Genomic DNA, 20,539 nt, shown 5'->3' on the forward strand with positions numbered 1-20,539 from the left:
ATATAAAATATCTGTAAAAGTAAACATTTGTATAAAATACAAAATAGCTGGAAAAGTAAACATCTCTATAAAATATCTGTAAAGGTAAACATTTGTATAAAATATAAAATATCTGTAAAAGTAAACATCTGTATAAAATATCTGTAAAGGTAAACATCTGTATAAAATATAAAATATCTGTAAAAGTAAACATCTGTATAAAATATCTGTAAAGGTAAACATCTGTATAAAATACAAAATATCTGTAAAAGTAAACATCTGTATAAAATATAAAATATCTGTAAAAGTAAACATCTGTATAAAATATCTGTAAAAGTAAACATCTGTATAAAATATCTGAAAGTAAACATCTGTATAAAATACAAATATCTGTAAAAGTAAACATTTGTATAAAATATAAAATATTTGTAAAAGTAAACATCTCTATAAAATATCTGTAAAGGTAAACATCTGTATAAAATACAAAATATCTGTAAAAGTAAACATCTGTATAAAATATAAAATATCTGTAAAAGTAAACATCTGTATAAAATATAAAATATCTGTAAAAGTAAACATCTGTATAAAATACAAAATATCTGTAAAATTAAACATCTGTATAAAATATAAAATATCTGTAAAGGTAAACATCTGTATAAAATACAAAATATCTGTAAAAGTAAACATCTGTATAAAATATAAAATATCTGTAAAAGTAAACATCTGTATAAAATATAAAATATCTGTAAAAGTAAACATCTCTATAAAATATCTGTAAAGGTAAACATCTGTATAAAATATAAAATATCTGTAAAAGTAAACATCTGTATAAAATATAAAATATCTGTAAAAGTAAACATCTGTATAAAATATCTGTAAAAGTAAACATCTGTATAAAATATCTGAAAGTAAACATCTGTATAAAATACAAATATCTGTAAAAGTAAACATTTGTATAAAATATAAAATATTTGTAAAAGTAAACATCTCTATAAAATATCTGTAAAGGTAAACATCTGTATAAAATACAAAATATCTGTAAAAGTAAACATCTGTATAAAATATAAAATATCTGTAAAAGTAAACATCTGTATAAAATATAAAATATCTGTAAAAGTAAACATCTGTATAAAATACAAAATATCTGTAAAATTAAACATCTGTATAAAATATAAAATATCTGTAAAGGTAAACATCTGTATAAAATACAAAATATCTGTAAAAGTAAACATCTGTATAAAATATAAAATATCTGTAAAAGTAAACATCTGTATAAAATATAAAATATCTGTAAAAGTAAACATCTGTATAAAATTCAAAATATCTGTAAAAGTAAACATCTGTATAAAATATAAAATATCTGTAAAAGTAAACATCTGTATAAAATATCTGTAAAGGTAAACATCTGTATAAAATACAAAATATCTGTAAAAGTAAACATCTGTATAAAATATAAAATATCTGTAAAAGTAAACATCTGTATAAAATATCTGTAAAAGTAAACATCTGTATAAAATACAAAATATCTGTAAAAGTAAACATTTATATAAAATATAAAATATCTGTAAAAGTAAACATCTCTATAAAATATCTGTAAAGGTAACCATCTGTATAAAATATAAAATATCTGTAAAAGTAAACATCTCTATAAAATATCTGTAAAAGTAAACATCTGTATAAAATATAAAATATCTGTAAAAGTAAACATCTCTATAAAATATCTGTAAAGGTAAACATCTGTATAAAATACAAAATATCTGTAAAAGTAAACATCTGTATAAAATATAAAATATCTGTAAAAGTAAACATCTGTATAAATTATCTGTAAAAGTAAACATCTGTATAAAGTATAAAATATACAATATCTGTAAAATTAAACATCTGTATAAAATATAAAATATCTGTAAAAGTAAACATCTGTATAAAATATAAAATATCTGTAAAGAAAATATAAAATATCTGTAAAGGTAAACATCTGTATAAAATATAAAATATCTGTAAAAGTAAACATCTGTATAAAATATAAAATATCTGTAAAAGTAAACATCTGTATAAAATATAAAATATCTGTAAAGGTAAACATCTGTATAAAATATAAAATATCTGTAAAAGTAAAGATCTGTATAAAATATAAAATATCTGTAAAAGTAAACATCTGTATAAAATATAAAATATCTGTAAAGGTAAACATCTGTATAAAATATACAATATCTGTAAAAGTAAACATCTGTATAAAATATCTGTAAAAGTAAACATCTGTATAAAATACAAAATATCTGTAAAAGTAAACATCTGTATAAAATATAAAATATCTGTAAAAGTAAACATCTGTATAAAATATCCGTAAAAGTAAACATCTGTATAAAATACAAAATATCTGTAAAAGTAAACATCTGTATAAAATATAAAATATCTGTAAAGGTAAACATCTGTATAAAATATACAATATCTGTAAAAGTAAACATTTGTATAAAATACAAAATATCTGTAAAAGTAAACATCTCTATAAAATATCTGTAAAGGTAAACATCTGTATAAAATATAAAATATCTGTAAAAGTAAACATCTGTATAAAGTATAAAATATACAATATCTGTAAAAATAAACATCTGTATAAAATATCTGTAAAGGTAAACATCTGTATAAAATATAAAATATCTGTAAAAGTAAACATCTGTATAAATTATCTATAAAAGTAAACATCTGTATAAAGTATAAAATATACAATATCTGTAAAATTAAACATCTGTATAAAATATAAAATATCTGTAAAAGTAAACATCTGTATAAAGTATAAAATATACAATATCTGTAAAAGTAAACATTTGTATAAAATACAAAATATCTGTAAAAGTAAACATCTCTATAAAATATCTGTAAAGGTAAACATCTGTATAAAATATAAAATATCTGTAAAAGTAAACATCTGTATAAATTATCTATAAAATTAAACATCTGTATAAAGTATAAAATATACAATATCTGTAAAATTAAACATCTGTATAAAATATAAAATATCTGTAAAAGTAAACATCTGTATAAAATATCTGTAAAAGTAAACATCTGTATAAAATACAAAATATCTGTAAAAGTAAACATCTGTATAAAATATAAAATATCTGTAAAAGTAAACATCTGTATAAAATATCTGTAAAAGTAAACATCTGTATAAAGTATAAAATATACAATATCTGTAAAATTAAACATCTGTATAAAATATAAAATATCTGTAAAAGTAAACATCTGTATAAAATATCTGTAAAAGTAAACATCTTTATAAAATACAAAATATCTGTAAAAAGTAAACATCTGTATAAAATATAAAATATCTGTAAAGGTAAACATCTGTATAAAATATACAATATCTGTAAAAGTAAACATTTGTATAAAATACAAAATAGCTGTAAAAGTAAACATCTCTATAAAATATCTGTAAAGGTAAACATCTGTATAAAATATAAAATATCTGTAAAAGTAAACATCTGTATAAAATATAAAATATCTGTAAATAAATATAAGCTGTCTAAACTGTGAGAATAGGCATTGCTTAATAGCCAAAACAAATGAAGAGGAAGAAGAAGAAAGGAGAAGAAGGTGAAATAGATTGATGTATATATTAATAGATGAAAATTAAAGTGAGAATATTGTTGTGTAGTATTCTAACTGTTATTCCTAACACTAAATCTCACACAGAATCTGGAATTGAAATCTAATCATATGTAATAAAAAAGGATATAAAACTACGTGGGTTTGAACGGCACTGATGTGATTGGATATCACTGCAGCACGTCTCTCTACTCAACCCAGTTTTACACTTTTAGCATTTCTGTTCCACTCTAAGGCGTTTTACTCCCTGAACCAATCTGCAGGAGACACTGAAAAATCTCTTCTTGTCTTTTTTTTTTTTTGCGCATGCAGCATGACGGCGAATTCAGATCCAATATTTTTTTCCTAAGCCTCAGCTCATAACTACATGATTAGTTTCTTCTCTTCTTGTTCCATATCAGTGTGAATGTCCTACTAAATTAGCTTTTTTTTCCTTCAACAGATAACCGAACAGAAATATTCACACCGCTTCATGTTCCTATTAAAATCAATAGCAGGAACTGCATTAGGAGTAAAGGTTTATGATTTCTACTTCACACTATAAGCTTCATTCACAGCAACAACCTTTCAGCTGCTATTAAACTGCTCAAGGAAGGAAGGAAGGAAAGAAAGAAAGAAAGAAAGAAAGAAAGAAAGAAAGAAAGAAAGAAAGAAAGAAAGAAAGAAAGAAAGAAAGAAAGAAAAAAGAAGGAAGGGAGGGAGGGAGGGAGGGTTTCTGGGTGCATGGGTGGATGGATGGATGGATGGATGGATGGATGGAAGGAAGGAAGGAAGGAAGGAAGGAAGGAAGGAAGGAAGGAAGGAAGGAAGGAAGGATGGATAAATGGATGGAATGAAGGAAGGAAGGAAGGAAGGAAGGAAGGATGGATGGATGGATGGATGGATGAAAGGCAGGAAGGAAGGAAGGAAGGAAGGAAGGAAGGAAGGAAGGAAGGAAGGAAGGAAGGATGGATGGATGGATGGATGGATGGATTGATGGATGGATGGATGGGTGGATGGATGGATGGAAGGCAGGCAGGCAGGAAGGAAGGAAAGGAAAGGAAGGAAGGAAGGAAGGAAGGAAGGAAGGAAGGAAGGAAGGAAGGAAGGAAGGATGGATTGATGGAAGGAAGGAAGGAAGGAAGGAAGGAAGGAAGGAAGGAAGGAACGAAGGATCGATGGATGGATGGAAGGAAGGAAGGAAGGAAGGAAGGAAGGAAGGAAGGAAGGAAGGAAGGAAGGAAGGAAGGAAGGATGGATGGATGGATGGAAGGCAGGCAGGCAGGAAGGAAGGAAGGAAGGAAGGAAAGGAAAGGAAGGAAGGAAGGATGGATGGATGGATGGATGGCAGGCAGGCAGGCAGGAAGGAAAGGAAAGGAAGGAAGGAAGGAAGGAAGGAAGGAAGGAAGGAAGGAAGGAAGGAAGGAAGGAAGGATGGATGGATGGATGGATGGATGGATGGAAGGAAGGAAGGAGGGAGGGAGGGAAGGAGGGAAGGAAGGAAGGAAGGAAGGAGCTTTATTTTGATGTTTCTTACTCCACAATCAGCAGGAACGGAGACACTTGTGCAGATTCAGACCTGTTCAGTCCTGACCTATGCTGAGTCAGTATGAACTGTGTGTGTGTGTGTGTGTGTGTGTGTGTGCTTGCAGGTGGTGAAGGACAGAATCCTGGATCTGTTGAGTCGAGGCGAGGAGGAAGAGAGTCGAGGGGAAGACGTGGTAATGTGATAGAGGCAGATCTGTGTCTTTATTTGCTTTTTATATATTTGATCAGAATATATAAATCAGAATTATTACTAGAAAAGAAAGAAAGAAAGAAAGAAAGAAAGAAAGAAAGAAAGAAAGAAAGAAAGAAAGAAAACAGAAGTTTTAAACAGAACTGCCAGAGTTTAGTTCTCTCACTAGCTTTAAACCCCATCCTCTATAATTCACTTCATCAAATATAAGATCTAAATGTATGAACTTATTAAAGGCCAGCGGACAGGAAGTAAGAAGGAGAAGTCGATGGCAGGATCTTCAGCAGGAATGAATCTTCACCAGCTTGTCTAGTGATTCCTCCTTCTTATTTATTTGTAAGCCTGGAAATCCTTTTCAAGCCAGAAGGAAGAAGAACTGTTTCAGACATTTTGCTTTCTCGGGGCTTTGATCCTGTTCCAAGTTGCTGGTTTTAATGATGAGGCCACATAATCCTGCAAATATTTAAACACTCAGCCACTCCTTCTTCAGACAGCAGGATGATCTTGGGATATATGGAGAGGCTGAGGTATAAATGGAAAGCAAGATAAGGTTCAAGGTTCAAGGTTTTCTTTATTGTCAATACCACCATATGTGCAGACATTCAGAGGAATCAAAATACCGTTCCTCTTCTCTCGTCAGTATTGACATTGTAATTACAGTCAGTGCAACAAAGAACAGATTTGTGACGGTACCAGTAGTACACTTATAATAAATAGATATAAATAAACCAGTGAAAAGTAAATTGAACTTCTGAATGGATATATATGTAAGTGTAAACAGTGAATTCTATTAATATACAAATATATTCAAGGTGCAAATAAGCTGAAGATAGATGTAAACATGAACATAAACCTGAAGATAAATGTAAACTTCACAGAAAGTTAGGTAGAAAAACAGCATGTACAATATGTACACTAAAACAGCATGTACAATATGTACACTAGCAGCGGTATGAGTAGTGCAATAAGACTGTAGGTGTAAAGTGCAAAACAGTGTGAGATTGAAATAGTTTGTGCATAAAGGGCTTGGAGTTCCTGAGCATCAAGGTTTCTGTCAACAAAGCGGAGGAAAATGATGGAAGGTAAACATTTAGAAGCTTGAACTTACTAATTGTAACCTTGAATTGGTTTGGAATCACGTCTAATGGACTTGATCTTGAGATGTCATGCTAATGAGAATCTCAGACACATGGAGGTGATTGCCTGGGGCGAAAGGCAGAAAAAGTACAGAAAGAAAAGAAAAAATGAGTAAAAATGTGTTTTTAAAAAAAGTGTATAAAAAAACTTTTTATACATTTTATTTTTTTAAAAACCTTATTTAAAAAAAATTTACATTTCTAAATATAAAAATATATAATAAATAAATATTATATTATATATTTTATAAAAAAAAATATTATTATATATATTATAATAATGTATAATTTATATAAAATATATTTTTTTTCTTTTTTAATAGATAAATGAAAAGGGATCATGATTGTATTTTAGAGCAAAAAGGCAACAGACTAAAAAAGGATTCTCAAAATAATTCATTTGAAAATAAATGATTAATAAAGTGATAATAAATGATATAGAAACAAACAGTAAAAAGCCAGTTCCCCTCTTCACTTGTGCTAGACTATGAAGAAGCTCTTAAGGCACTTAATCTTTTCAAAACCTGATCTGGAAGCTACTCATGTTCTCGCATATTAAGAGATGTTTGAAGAAGCTAAGTTGTTAAGAGCGTCTTTAATAAAGGGCTTTTGAAATCGGCGCGTGTATCTCATTATTAATAAGTGGATTTTTCTTTACCTTCTCAGAGCACGTGTGATCCAGTAGTGAATCATTCAGAGACCATCAGCCACACAGTCAGTGTTCCTTTACAGACCACTCTGGGGACGCTGGATGAGATCGCCTGCTGAGTGCACTTCCCCTCCAGAGCAGCAGGAGGAGACACTCATTCCTCCTCACCGGCCCTGCTGCCGGGAACACGTGCCGGGGGAAGGGACACACTGTTTCAAAGGAGAGGAAGGAAAATGATCTGTTTTCCTTTTTCGCTTCAAACTGCTACATGATCATTCTGTACAAACCCAAAAAGAAACGATGATGGCAGCTCTGCCAGGCAGGACAAGTCCACTGAGAAAAATCTCACACTCTCACACACTCTCAAAACTTTTCTCCAAAGCTGTAACTGATGGACGAGAAGCGAGGCTTCAGACTAGTGTGAGAATGTGGACTGGCACAGGACCCGGGCGTGTAAAAGCGTCGTCTTTCTGCTCGGCTGCTGTTTTAAAGTCTACTGCCAAAACACGAAGGACACCAAGCGCAGAAGGACAAGAACCTTTGCATGTGTCAGATTCTCTCTCGTCTGTCTCTTGCCGATCGAGTCGTTCCGCTTCCGTCACGTGTCTCTGCGTCCCATTACGTGCCAGTAGGGAATCTGTCCCAAACCCACAGCAGCAATCTTTCCTTTTCTGCTTTCACGCACTCCTACCTGATTTCTGTCGCTGTTCCGGAAATCTCCACGGATCTGAAGGACGTTTGGGACGTCGACGCCTCCTCGTCACGTGACTGGTTAAATAAAGGGGTTTCCATCATCATATTGCCTGAAAGTGTAAAGAAGGAATAGAAAGGATGGGGGGGGGGGTTTGTTTAGTCTGAGAGATTAAGCCATAATTTTCTTTATCTTGCAGCAAAAAGTTTTCTTTCTAAAGTGAAGTTTTTGGTTTTTACTCAGCAAGCCACATCCTGTAAAAATCAGATCTTTATTTGCATCCTTTTTATTTCTGCACAATTTTCAACAACAGCGAAGAAACCAGACGAGTGAGCAGTAAGAGATGGAGAGTGAGGCTGAGAGCGAGAACACTGCCACATGCTGTATACAGTGTTTAAATCAAACCCCAGTGTGTTTACACTTACAGGAAGTGATGGTCTTTAAGGCTCGAGGCTTGATCCTTCACACAAACCCTAGTGCAGTTAGAACAGGACTCATCCCTCATTCAACCCAGGTGCAGAAATTAACCAGTGAACAAAAGACACTGTAAATGTTTTGTTTTAAATGAGTTCATATTTCGTTTTCATCTGCTTTCACTTATAGCAGAAAATACTACAAAAGTGTCAATTAAATACTAAAGCAAAAATGCAACGGCAAATCAGCACCGAAAACACTGAAAATTCAGAAAAACGACAATAAAAAAACACACACGAGATTCAGATGAGACGATATCTCTTTGTATAATGATAATAGATGGACGACCATTTCATAATATAAAGCTATTTCTATAGATATTGGCTCATTTTAAAATATATATATAGAAATAGACAGAATAATCATTCAACTATTTTGATAAAGAGATATTTTAGTTGGCTTTATTCAAGATATTTTTGCATTTGAATTTGAACAAGCAACATGAATAATGACGTCATCATTAACTCCTCAAACGTCGCGGGAATAAAGACGTCACATGCTCGTCTCTGATTGGTCGCGGCGTCTACCTTCTGAGAGTGTCTTATCTAGGTTAGTCTAATTTATTAAGATGAGTGTTATCTATTTTAAATTCTTTCTTGGCCAAAAGAATTAATGTTAAGTTTGAATTAATGTCTGCAATGTTCCTAGTTCTTATAGTAAGGAGAAATGCTAGGTTTTCACGGCTCGTATGAATGACTGCAAAGTTGACAGGATATAGAAAACAACATAGATAGAGAGCACTTTTAACCATCGCTCTGGATAAGGGCGTCGGCCAAACGACGTTAATGTGAAATGTAAACATCGTCAACGGTCGGAAGACACCACCGGAAGCAGGGATCGAACCCGGGTCTACGTGGTAGTTGGGATCACCCGTGCAGAGAATTTTATCATGCACTCATGTGCAGGATAAAATTAAGGAACTGTCCCAGTAGGTCCTGACACTCTGACTGGAAACATGCTCTCCGGGGCTCCAGTGTTCTCCATCACCGAGACCAGGGCCAGCCCGTGGCATAGGCTGCATAGGCAGTTGCCTAGGGCACAAAATGACTGGGGGGCACAGCATGAGAGGGTTTTTTTTGGTCTGAGGTGCGCCCTCTTGTGACCATTGTGCGCTCCTACACCCAGACTTTAAATAAAATCAAAGTAAAGCGCTGTTTTATTAACAAAACTATACACTGGACAAATTCAACGTGAGTCACAAAAACGTAACTATAACAATGTAAGACGGATACAAAATGGCAGGTATATATATACAGAACTTTAGGGTAAATAGGGAACACGGCGGGAAAGCGGAACAATAGGAAGGGCGTGGCGCAACACACGTGGCTATGGAGGAACGCCTGCCAGCACTCCCTCTGGTGGACTAGCAGGGAACTGTCTCAGTAGCTCTTGACACTCCAGCGATTCAGTGTTCTCCGTCACTGAGACCAGGGCCAGCCCGTAGCATAGGCTGCATAGGCAGTTGCCTAGGGCGCAAAATACCTGGGGGGCACAGCACGAGAGGGTTTTTTTGTCGGAACTGCACCCTCTTGTGACCATTATGCGCTCCTACACCCAGACATTAAGTACAATTATAATTATTTCTGCCAGTTAACATCATTTTAGCACTGATCCATCATCAATCTCATTAGAATATTGTTTGAATAAATAAAATTGACATCAACAAAAAAATCATAAGATGTAATTTTGGACTAATTTAAACACTTTCTGCATCATGAGGTGATTATAATACATCACCATTATGCATTAATTAGGCATGGCGCACACTGTTAATCTATTCTTTCGAAGAAATGAGTGAAAAAAGAAAACAAGGCAGGAAGGAGCAGAAAAAAGAGCATCAAATCTCACCAACAGACCCTGGGCTGGCCCTGACCGAGACGGACACACAGTGCAGCCAATCAGCAGCGAGCGTGTGATGTTTAATAAATAGCGACTCTTTCTGTTTGTTCATTTGTTTCTGGATTTCTTTTGTGGTTTTGGTTGGTTTCATTTTATTCCAAATTTATAGTCCAAAAGTATCAAATTCACTCTGATTCACACTGAAGGATTAGACAAAATGATCAGACTCCTCATTTTACAATCATATCATAATATCCATATGCTTTTCACATGGTTCTGCTGTGCTCTCGCACCTGGGAAGTGTGTAGTTCCTCCTCTGGACTATTATACCCCATCACACACACACACACACACACACACACATACACACACACACACACAGAGTTAATCAAATATTCTCTGATTTCATCTTGTATAAACATAATCATTAAATTATTCATAATTTCGTGATTATTTATTAATGACCTCTTTCTGTTACTTAGTTTCAATCTTTAAAATCAAATTTACTAGATGTTTTGTCCAATTTCCGCCGGTGTGTAAGTAATGAAACACTCACAATGTTTTCCGTGAGTAAAGTTTAGTACGTTGGTAAGATTAAGTATTATATGTAATAGAGCACAGGTTGTTATAGGAAACTAATCAAGTCTGAAGTGATTATTTTCCATAACATCCCAAAGAGTTTTCTTCTACTTGACACCATCATCATCAGCATCATCGTCATTTTTATCCTTTTTATCGTTACATTTCATGTTGTAGAACAAAACACGTCTGATGCTGTTATCATTATCGTACATCATCGTCGCACTAAGTTGATTCTGATTGGCCGGAAGGTGTTGATTTCTTTTCTATGGCAGTTGCTCTTTCCAGCTGCAAGGCAAATCCTAGGTTTAATATGAGCGTGCCAGCGCATTATAACAGTCCGAGTTAAAGCTCTCAGTGTGAGCTGTCTGACGTGGGAAAGTCACGAGATCGTGTTTTGCGGTTTCTCGGTAACAGCACGTCTCGGTCGTCTCGTTAGCAGTTGAGCGTAATGAAGCACTGTTTAAAGCTACTATAACAGAAGTAATATCTGTGGATGTTCTACAACATTAACCTTCATATTGTCATATTGTTGATCATGAAACTTTTGTCCTCTTGGGTCAATACTGACCCGGTCTGGTTTAACAGTTTTTAAGGCATGACGTATAAAATTATTCCCTAATTCTCTGTTACACCATTTAATTGTACAATTCCTTTTCTCATTTATGGTCAATAGATCCCATTTACGTGAAATAAAACCATATTTCCCATGTACAAAAGGGTCAAATCTGACCCCAAGGACAACAGGAGAGGGGTGGAATTATGTTTTGTTCTTGTTGCACTGAGGAGGGAATACACAAAACACTAAACACTAGATACTGGACAACTGAGATGAAGTGTAGGATGTCACTAAGATTTCATTTACTGGAACTAAAAGCCTCAAAGCTTGACAATGCAGCTGTGTGTATAAACATGTCGAGTGTCCTGCACAGAGCCTTGACCTCGAAACGTCAGGATGAATTGTGTGCCAGGTTTGTCCTGCATGACATCATTACCAGACTCCACTGATGTTCTAGTGGAAAACCTTCCCAGAAGAGTGCAGTCTGTTAGAGCAGTAAAGGGGGACGTGTGGGGTGTTGATTCTCACGATTTCGTTCATGAAATCTCGTCCGAGTGTCATGTGATGTGATGGTGATGGTGTGAGGGGTGCGCATACTTTTGCTCATATGTTACTATATCGTCTATGATCTGATAACTGATTCTCAACTGACTTTGCTTCTGATTTGGATAAAATCGTCTGTTTGGGTCTTGTCCCAATCCAAGGACGTCAAAGATCAACTTAATCTCAACATTCTCTTATTTATTAAATTGTTTTATTTGCCTTGAATGGCTGCATATTACATCTGATAAAGAAGTATAGAAGAAACAGTATGTGGTTTTTAGAATACAATCAGCGTTAAATATAACTTACAACGACATCCTGTTGAACATGTGACTTATGGAATCTTCTAGATATTTCACAGGAGTGAATGATTCTAGCCACTAAAACGTCTATTTTTTTTTCCCCCAACCTATAATAGACAAATCACTGAGAAGAACTGTAAAGTATGAAATAATAAATCGATTCACACATTTATACAGAAATATTTTATTCTGAGGTATTTTTAATGATTAAGCTATAGATATACAGAATAATGTAAAGTTTAATTTAGTAGAATTATAGCAGATTTATCTGTCTTTTTTTTTTATCTCATATACATGTACATTTATAACGTTTAATATCAGTAGGAAACACATAGCAGCCCAGTCATGGAATCAGACACCCTGGAGGAACCTTACAAAAAATCAGAACCTTAGAAGAAAGCTTTTAGAAAAGCAGAGCAGTTACATATCCAATCATCCCAAAAGATCCTTCTAACAGAGTAGAGTTAAACATATTAGCACTGCATGTGTAATCATGCAATAAACAACCCTACATGAAAGTTCTGGATTTGGATCTCATGACACAGTTTGGTTGAACAAAACAAAACAAAAAAAAAAGTGCTGCAAGTTTCCACTAACTTTAGTTCAATAATATTAGGGCAGATTTATAGGACCGTCGATGGGCGTCGACTATAAACTGCACATGTCTCACAAGGACATACAGGAAATAAAAAAGTTCGCCCACGTCTGATGTCACAAGGTTTGTTTATCCGAGAATTTGCTTTCCTGTCATAGTTTAGGTAATGATTTGAAGATGGATCAGCGCTTATCCATTGTTTAGTCTGTATGCTGAAGTCCGAATCAGAGTGAAATTGATGCTTTTTGATTTGTTTGTCATTTGGTTTGGTTTTTCCACCCAGTGTAGAATTTAACAGCAGAAAAATGCATAAAATCTGTTTAGAAAATTGTGAGACAAAAAAAAAAAATCCAACAAATTTTATACACGACAATCACCAGAGAGTACAGAGATGTGATCTAGTTTAAAACATCCTCCTTTTATTTTCTCTTTTGTCCGTCAGTCCGAAGCTCAAAGCTCGGTTTAGCTCCGAAAACAACAGAAGGTTCATTTGGTTCACTTCCTGCAGTGCAAATTGTTTTCTCGCTGCAATCGAACTGCACTAAAGTTCAGCAGGCACTAAACCTGGATCTGAGACGCTGAACACCATCAGAATCACACAAACATGGAGCATCACGTATCTACTGTTTATTCTCTCGCTCTTTGCTCATTAGCCTGAATCTCCAGGACACATCCCACCTCCACAGCTCTGTCCTTCAGGCTCACGGTGCAGCTCATCGCGGCTAAATAATAAAAACATGACAACGCAAACCAACACACACTCGCACTTCTGATACAGGATCGAATCCGCACAAGAGTTCGTCTGGAACTGTAACGAGAGTCTGATCTCTGTGTTCTGCACAAACACGCATTATACCAAAGAGGAAAAGCACCATATGAAAACCACATTTACCCATAACCCCTTTCTCTGTGTCTTAACACTAATGCATTAGATGCAGAAATATAAATCAGTCCTCGGTTGTAGGAGTTAACGCTCGTGTTCGGTGTTAAACTTGCGCTGGAAACCCTTTGCGTTACACAAATCAACCGCAACTCGAGGGGCTCGTGAAGAACAGACTAATGAATTCAATTCAATAAACGAGGGAGTTTGCTACAGGGGGATTGGGGTCTCGCTTGCTAACATGGAGTCCTCGAGGGAACCACTCACACACACACATTCGCCTGGGGCTCACTTCCCTTTGTCTGTATGCGATTTAAGCCGTACATTTCCATGCTAATAAGGCTCCATTTCTCGGTGACTAGCGTCAGAATATTCCGGTTGTTAGGAAGCGGTTTCACACCGTGATATCAGTTTCCAAAGAGGAACACATCTCCGCAAGCAGAGGAGAGAGGAGAAATGACTGAGGTGTTACAGAGGTGTTAATGCACCTGTAGGAGGTGTTTGGGTAAATCAAAAGAGGCGGGGCTCCAGTACATTTCATTCTATTATTATTATTATTATTATTATTATTATTATTATTATTATGAGGAGGTGGTTGATTGTGTTTTGTTCATTATCAGCTCTATAGAGAGCTTTCTCTTCTGCCTTGTTATCCGTGTGTGCGTCACTTACATGTTGCAGAGCTCACAATAAAATAAAATAAAATAAAATAAAATAAAATAAAATAAAATAAAATAAAATAAAATAAATAAATAAAATAAAATATTAAAGATAAATTCAGATCCAAAGGTTTGAGTTCAACATCAAGAACTGTTTTGGGTTTCATCATTTATCAAAAACTAATGCAAATTATATCATCACTGAATGGATTATTATTTCAAAAATAATTATTTTTTAATTGTTTTATTTATTTATTTATTTTTAATTATTAATTTTTTTTTTTTTTTTTAAGACTAAAGACTTGGATGGTGAAATTCCGAATGTTCTAGCACAATTTGCTTTATTTCTTGTCCATGTTATTATTATTTCTTTTTTCCAGATATTTTTCCACATGATTAATTTTTCTTAATGCCACATTTGATTTCTTTTCATCCAATTTTCGCATCATTTATTTCACACGATTTTTTGATGTCACATGTAATTTCTCTCTACAGGATACAGTTATTTTTCCACACGATTTTTCCTCATGATTCATTTCTTTTTACATGTTTTTTTTTTTTTCGCCTATTTCTTTGCTCAGGTCATTTTCCCCCCATAATTTATTTCTTTTCCCATGTAATTTATTTTACACGCTTAAGTTTAATGTTAATTTGAGGTAAATATGTGCAAATTTCAGGACATTACACGTTCACATAATCACTATTCTGCGATTTTTCCTTAATTGTGTGTCACTTATTTATTAGTATGTCATGTTTGGGAAATGAAGAATTGCATTAATATGTGATATCTGATGAGATAAAAAGCAGTTCTTGGAAATACCTCATATAAAAAATCGATGAGACTTATTGAGATATTAGAGGTTTATGAACACGGCCATCTTTATTGCATTAAATGAAATGTTTGATACATATGTAGTTTGTTCTAGCTATAATATTCATATACCTATGTGCACTCTCTCTCTCTCTCTCTCTCTCTCACACACACACACACACACACTCCACTTTGACCACTTTCAAACATTTAGCGTTTTATTTTTATTATTATTTTTTTCTGCTGTAACATGAACATGAAACAGATCAGATATAATGTTCTGAGCTCAGAGCAGTGACAGTGATGACATTCAGGTCCTCTCTCTCCTTCTCCCTCTCTCTTTCTCTTTCTCATATATCTGCTTTTCTGCTGTATGATCAGATTTGTAGAAATGGCACTCTTTCCATTTTGCTCTGTTCATTTCTGTGCTCACTGCGATTGTGTTTCATTAAGTGGTATGCATCTGTGTCTTTAATGTAATTAAAATCCAAATGTTGTTTTTGTTCTGTTCTTCTTCACTGAGTTTCCTCTCACTGCTGCCTGTGTGACTGACAACAGACCCACAGTACAGACTACAGGATAGAGTCCCATCCAGTCATCATACACCAGTGATTTATCTCAGATCAGGTCAGGTCAGAGGAGGTGGATCTATCTATCTATCTATCTATCTATCTATCTATCTATCTATCTATCTATCTATCTATCTATCTATCTATCTATCTATCTATCTATCTATCTATCTATCTATCTATCTATCTATCTATCTTTATCACTCTGTCTCTCTCATCGATATCTGTCTCTATCTATCTATCTATCTATCTATCTATCTATCTATCTATCTATCTATCTATCTATCTATCTATCTATCTATCTTTTCATCCATCCATCCATCTATCCATCCACCCATCCACCTATCCATCCGTTCCATCCACCTCCCCCAACACACCCACCCATCCATCCACCCATCCATCCATCCATCCATCCATCCATCCATCCAACCACCTACCTACCCACCCACTTATCTATCTATCTATCTATCTATCTATCTATCTATCTATCTATCTATCTATCTATCTATCTATCTATCTATCTACCTATCTATCTTTTCATCCATCCAGCCATCTATTCCATCCACCTACCCCAACCCACCCACCTATCTATCCATCCATCTATTCCATCCACCTACCCCAACCCACCATCCATCCATCCATCCATCCATCTACCTACCTACCCACCCACTTACCCATCTATCTATCTATCTATCTATCTATCTATCTATCTATCTATCTATCTATCTATCTATCTATCTATCTATCTATCTATCTATCTATCCACCTACCCCAACCCACCCACTTATCCATCCATCCATTCATCCATCTACCTACCCACCAACTTATCCATTCATCCATCTGTCTATCTATCTATCTATCTATCTATCTATCTATCTATCTATCTATCTATCTATCTATCTATCTATCTATCTATCTATCTATCTATCTATCTATCTATCTATCCTGGGAATACACTCTAGATGTCACACTATTTATCACCGAGTACATTAATACCTAGGGCCAATTTGGAGCCTCTGATCCAGCAACTGGCATGTTGTTAGAAGTTGAGAGAGACACCAGAGAACCCACATGGACACAGATGGAACATATGAAACTCTCCACAGCAGTAATCAGAGTAATCAGAGCTGAGGATCGACTCAGGAAACCTGCAGCTCAGAAGATGCAGCGCTACCCACTGCACCACCATGTGGCCCGAAATCCCAGGTAATAAATAGCTCAAATATTATATTCCAACTCTAAATCTCATTATAGATTCATGTGTCCTGTAGGATTTTTTTATTTTTTGAGAGGTAAAAGACAGAAAAGAAAAGTTTCCTGGAAAGCCTTCCCCATGTGCAGACTGATACTCCAGCCTGTGACAGAACAGATGCAGAGCTGGTCTTTAAACCTATCAGAGGAATGCAAACGAGATGCATTCTGGCAAAAAGCATCTGAGCCTCTTAACCATCTGGAACTGTTTTCTGACCTTGCAACCTTATCAAAAGCGAAGGCGGAAAACTAGCCAAGCTGAGATGAATAAATTGAAAAGAGAGAGATCAAGTGGTCAGATGTCTAGAATAAAAATGCATTTGAAAAAAATATATATATTAAAATGTCGATGAATTTAATAAAAGTCTTCAATTCCTGCTGGTTGATCTTTCCTGCCACGATGACCTGTGGACTGCTGGGAGTTTTACCTTTTCCCCCATCTTACATTAGTACTGTTTTGACCAGTTCTCTTGTCTCGACTTCATACATAAAATGTGTTACATATAGAAGGAAAATGATTTATAATCACACTTTCAGGTGTCACCCAGACTCCGTTTTGAGTCTGGTTCCTTCCCCTTGCAGATGTTTTCCTCACCTCCGTCACATCTGGCTTCAATATTAGGGACAAATTTAAATTTGGGTTAAATTTCTATCCTGATTTTACATCTTTGGGTAAAGCTGATTTGCAACTATGTCCATTGTTAAATATATAAACAGTGACTAAATATGTGTTTGGCTCACACCTCTGGGGTTGGGGGTTCAAATCCTGCCCTGTGTGTGTGTGTGTGTGTGTTTCTAGGGTTTCCTCCTGGTTCTACGGTTTCCGGAGTCCAAGGACATGTGTAACATAGGCTGATTGGCATCTCTAAATTTTCTGTAGTGTGTGAATGAATAAGTGTGTGTGTGTCCTGGGAAAGTCTCCAGGCTTTCTGTGCAGGATATGCAGGACAGGAAATGGATGGATGGATGGATGGATGGATGTAAACACTACACCTAATACTTTCACCTTTTCTTTGCTCTAAAACCAGACTCAATTCTTCATGGCAAGGATTCAACAAAATGCTGAAACATCATATTTAGAAGTTTCTCCTGATTATGAACCATTAACCTATTTTTTTTTTTGCTTTGTTCCGATCACTCGATTTCCCCGGCTGGCTTTAAAATACTCGGATCTTTGAGTCCGATCTAAATTGCTTAACTCTAGAAAACTCTCATGTGTAAACACATTATCGTAAGTGCTGTAGGTTCAATTCCAGTCCCACAGTAAAGTGAAATGGCCATTGAGGAGAAGGGAGCGGTTGGATTACTGTGTAGCGGCGTGAGGCAGAGCGGATTTCTCTGGCCTGTGTGGTCTGACTGCCTAGAGGCTGATGTCTAATTGAACAGTGCCTGTGGTGATTATTGGGCTCGGAGTACTCGGAGCACAACAAGGCCTGGGGAAATTAGTGGCATTTTCAAACGAGGGGCTTCATTAACAAGCAGCAGCACTAATTGAGGACACTGAGGCCTTGGGGCTTTTATCCGCACAAGTTCGATGACTCAGTCTCGCTCAGCATAAAGTAATTCAGTATTTAACTCTCAATACATGAGGAGAAAGACAACTATTTTCACGGTCATGGCACAAGCGAATTAATAATGCGGTGCTTCGATACTGCAAAGTAGATGTTGTTTTTTTTTTTCTAATCAGCGATGCGTCTCTGCTGAACCCTGACCAGGAGAAAACGCTTAGTGAAGATGACAGAATTAATTAATTAATAAGTTCTTTTTCCAGGTTTAAAATAAACAAACACTTTCTCTCTGTCAGGATAATTTTAATATCCATAGTAGCAGAGCATCCACAAACACAGAACTGGAGGCAGGTGTCGCCACTTTTATTTTAGAAAGCAACAATCTAAGGAAGTCCTAAGAGGCCATCCATCATTACATTTATTTTGTTCTTGTTTTCATGACTTTTATATCATGTATATCACGAGGATCGTGAGGAACGCATCCATCTTAAGTGTTGTCTTATCGCTGTCAGACATAGAGCTATTTCAGTTTGAGTGAATTGCTGATCAGAACCTGTAGAACATGTTCTTATGGAAGTCTAAGAGGCCATGGATTATTATTATTATTTTCCTGTGATACAATTATGCCATCCAAGCTAATTTTACAGCTACAGGCTAGCTAGCATTACAGAGAACAGGCTAACACAGAAACTGGTGCTATAGGTAATATATTTATCTGACTATGCTGCTGTAAGCTGCAAGAATTTCCCTCATGGGATCAATAAAGTCTATCTATCTATCTATCTATCTATCTATCTATCTATCTATCTATCTATCTATCTATCTATCTATCTATCTATCTATCTATCTATCTATCTATCTATCTATCTGTCTGATTCATGTGTATTTACAGTAGTATTCAGAGTGAATCTGAACAAAAGTCTGAACGTGCCAGAGCTTTGGTGTCACAAGATGAAGGCTGAGACAGATGCAAATGCAGTTTAAGGCCTAGTCCACACATACATGGGTATTTTTATAAACGTTTTGCCTCCTTAGTTTTTAAAAAAAATCTCGTCCACACAAGCACGGTTTTAAAAAAATCTCCGTCCACATGAAAACGCAATAACACGGTCTGAAGCACTGACAAGAGCATGCCAAACCAACAGGTGGTGATATAATCTCAACCGTAAAGCCATGTTGGCCAATCAGAAGCCTGAGAAAAATGCTATTATATATTTTGGCTACGTCCGCCATTGCACAAACTTGGCTCATGTAAACAAATTATGCACACAATCTGACGTCAAACAACGGAGACGATGTCACAAAAATAAAATGAATCAGGACTCTGTTGGCTTTCAGTGTGATACATGTGTTTTTCCCCCTGTTGGATAACCTTACACAGAATTTTAGTGGTTGAAGATAAACACCTTCAAATTATAGATGCTTATGAACAAACACTTGGAGCATCTCCCAGAGCAGAAATGGGTTTGATATCACCATTTACTTTAAAAAAGGAGCTAAGCATTTTTTTTTTTAAATTTTCCATCCATCCATCCTTCCTGCCTCCCTCCCCCCCTCCCTCCCTCTACACCACTTATTCTACACAAGGCACAGTCACACACACACACACATCTTGTGCCCCTCACACACCCATTCAGACACTGCAGACAATTTACCCATACCAATCAGCCTATAACATATGCCTTTAGAATAAAGGAGGAAACCGGAGAACCCTAAAGGAAGCCCCAGAGGCACTGATAGAACATGCAAACTTCACACACACACAAAAAGCAGAGGTAGGAATCAACTTGGAGGTGTGAGGCAGACCTGCTAACCCCCATGTCACCATCCCCCCTGCCCCCCTAAATACAAATATGATGGATATACATATTTAGGTTAGTGGTAGCTCAAGCAGTTAAGGCTCTGGGTTGTTGATTAGAAGGTCAGGGTTCAAGCCCCAGCATTGCCAAACTGCCACTGTTGAGCAAGGCCCTTAACCCTCTATGCTCAAGGGGTGCAGTATGATAGTACTGCTCATGTGCTCTGTCCTCAGCTGGGATATGCAAAGGAAAGACAGCCATTCTGCTGTAAATGGTGGTGATAATAAAGGCAGTGATGTGCTTCAAGCCTCGGGGTTAAGTGATGGCTTTAAGGGTGTGATTTTCTGGTGTCCACAAACCTTTGCTCATGAAGTGTGTTTTAAGACGTTTTAA

General features: G+C 35.5%; 1 protein-coding gene and 1 long non-coding RNA gene across 3 annotated transcripts in view; one reads left to right on the forward strand and one right to left on the reverse strand.

The window, feature by feature from the left end:
• The window catches only part of asic2 (acid-sensing (proton-gated) ion channel 2), a 535,781-nt gene extending 520,292 nt beyond the window's left edge, over positions 1-15,489 (forward strand). For both annotated transcript variants that reach the window (XM_058416405.1, XM_058416397.1), the window contains 2 exons: positions 5,217-5,285; positions 7,105-15,489. In XM_058416405.1, the coding sequence (XP_058272388.1) occupies positions 5,217-5,285; positions 7,105-7,206 (171 nt within the window). In that variant the 3' untranslated portion in view covers positions 7,207-15,489. The remainder of the gene's footprint in view (positions 1-5,216; positions 5,286-7,104) is intronic.
• On the reverse strand, positions 5,692-7,373 carry LOC131369581 (uncharacterized). The gene is made up of 3 exons (XR_009207281.1): positions 7,097-7,373; positions 6,411-6,505; positions 5,692-5,824 (listed from the first exon to the last, which is right to left on the reverse strand). It is a non-coding gene; the product is annotated as an uncharacterized LOC131369581 (long non-coding RNA).
• Positions 15,490-20,539: the final 5,050 nt, after the last annotated feature.

Source organism: Hemibagrus wyckioides, linkage group LG02 (genome assembly GCF_019097595.1).
Source record: "Hemibagrus wyckioides isolate EC202008001 linkage group LG02, SWU_Hwy_1.0, whole genome shotgun sequence".
NCBI lineage: Eukaryota > Metazoa > Chordata > Actinopteri > Siluriformes > Bagridae > Hemibagrus > Hemibagrus wyckioides.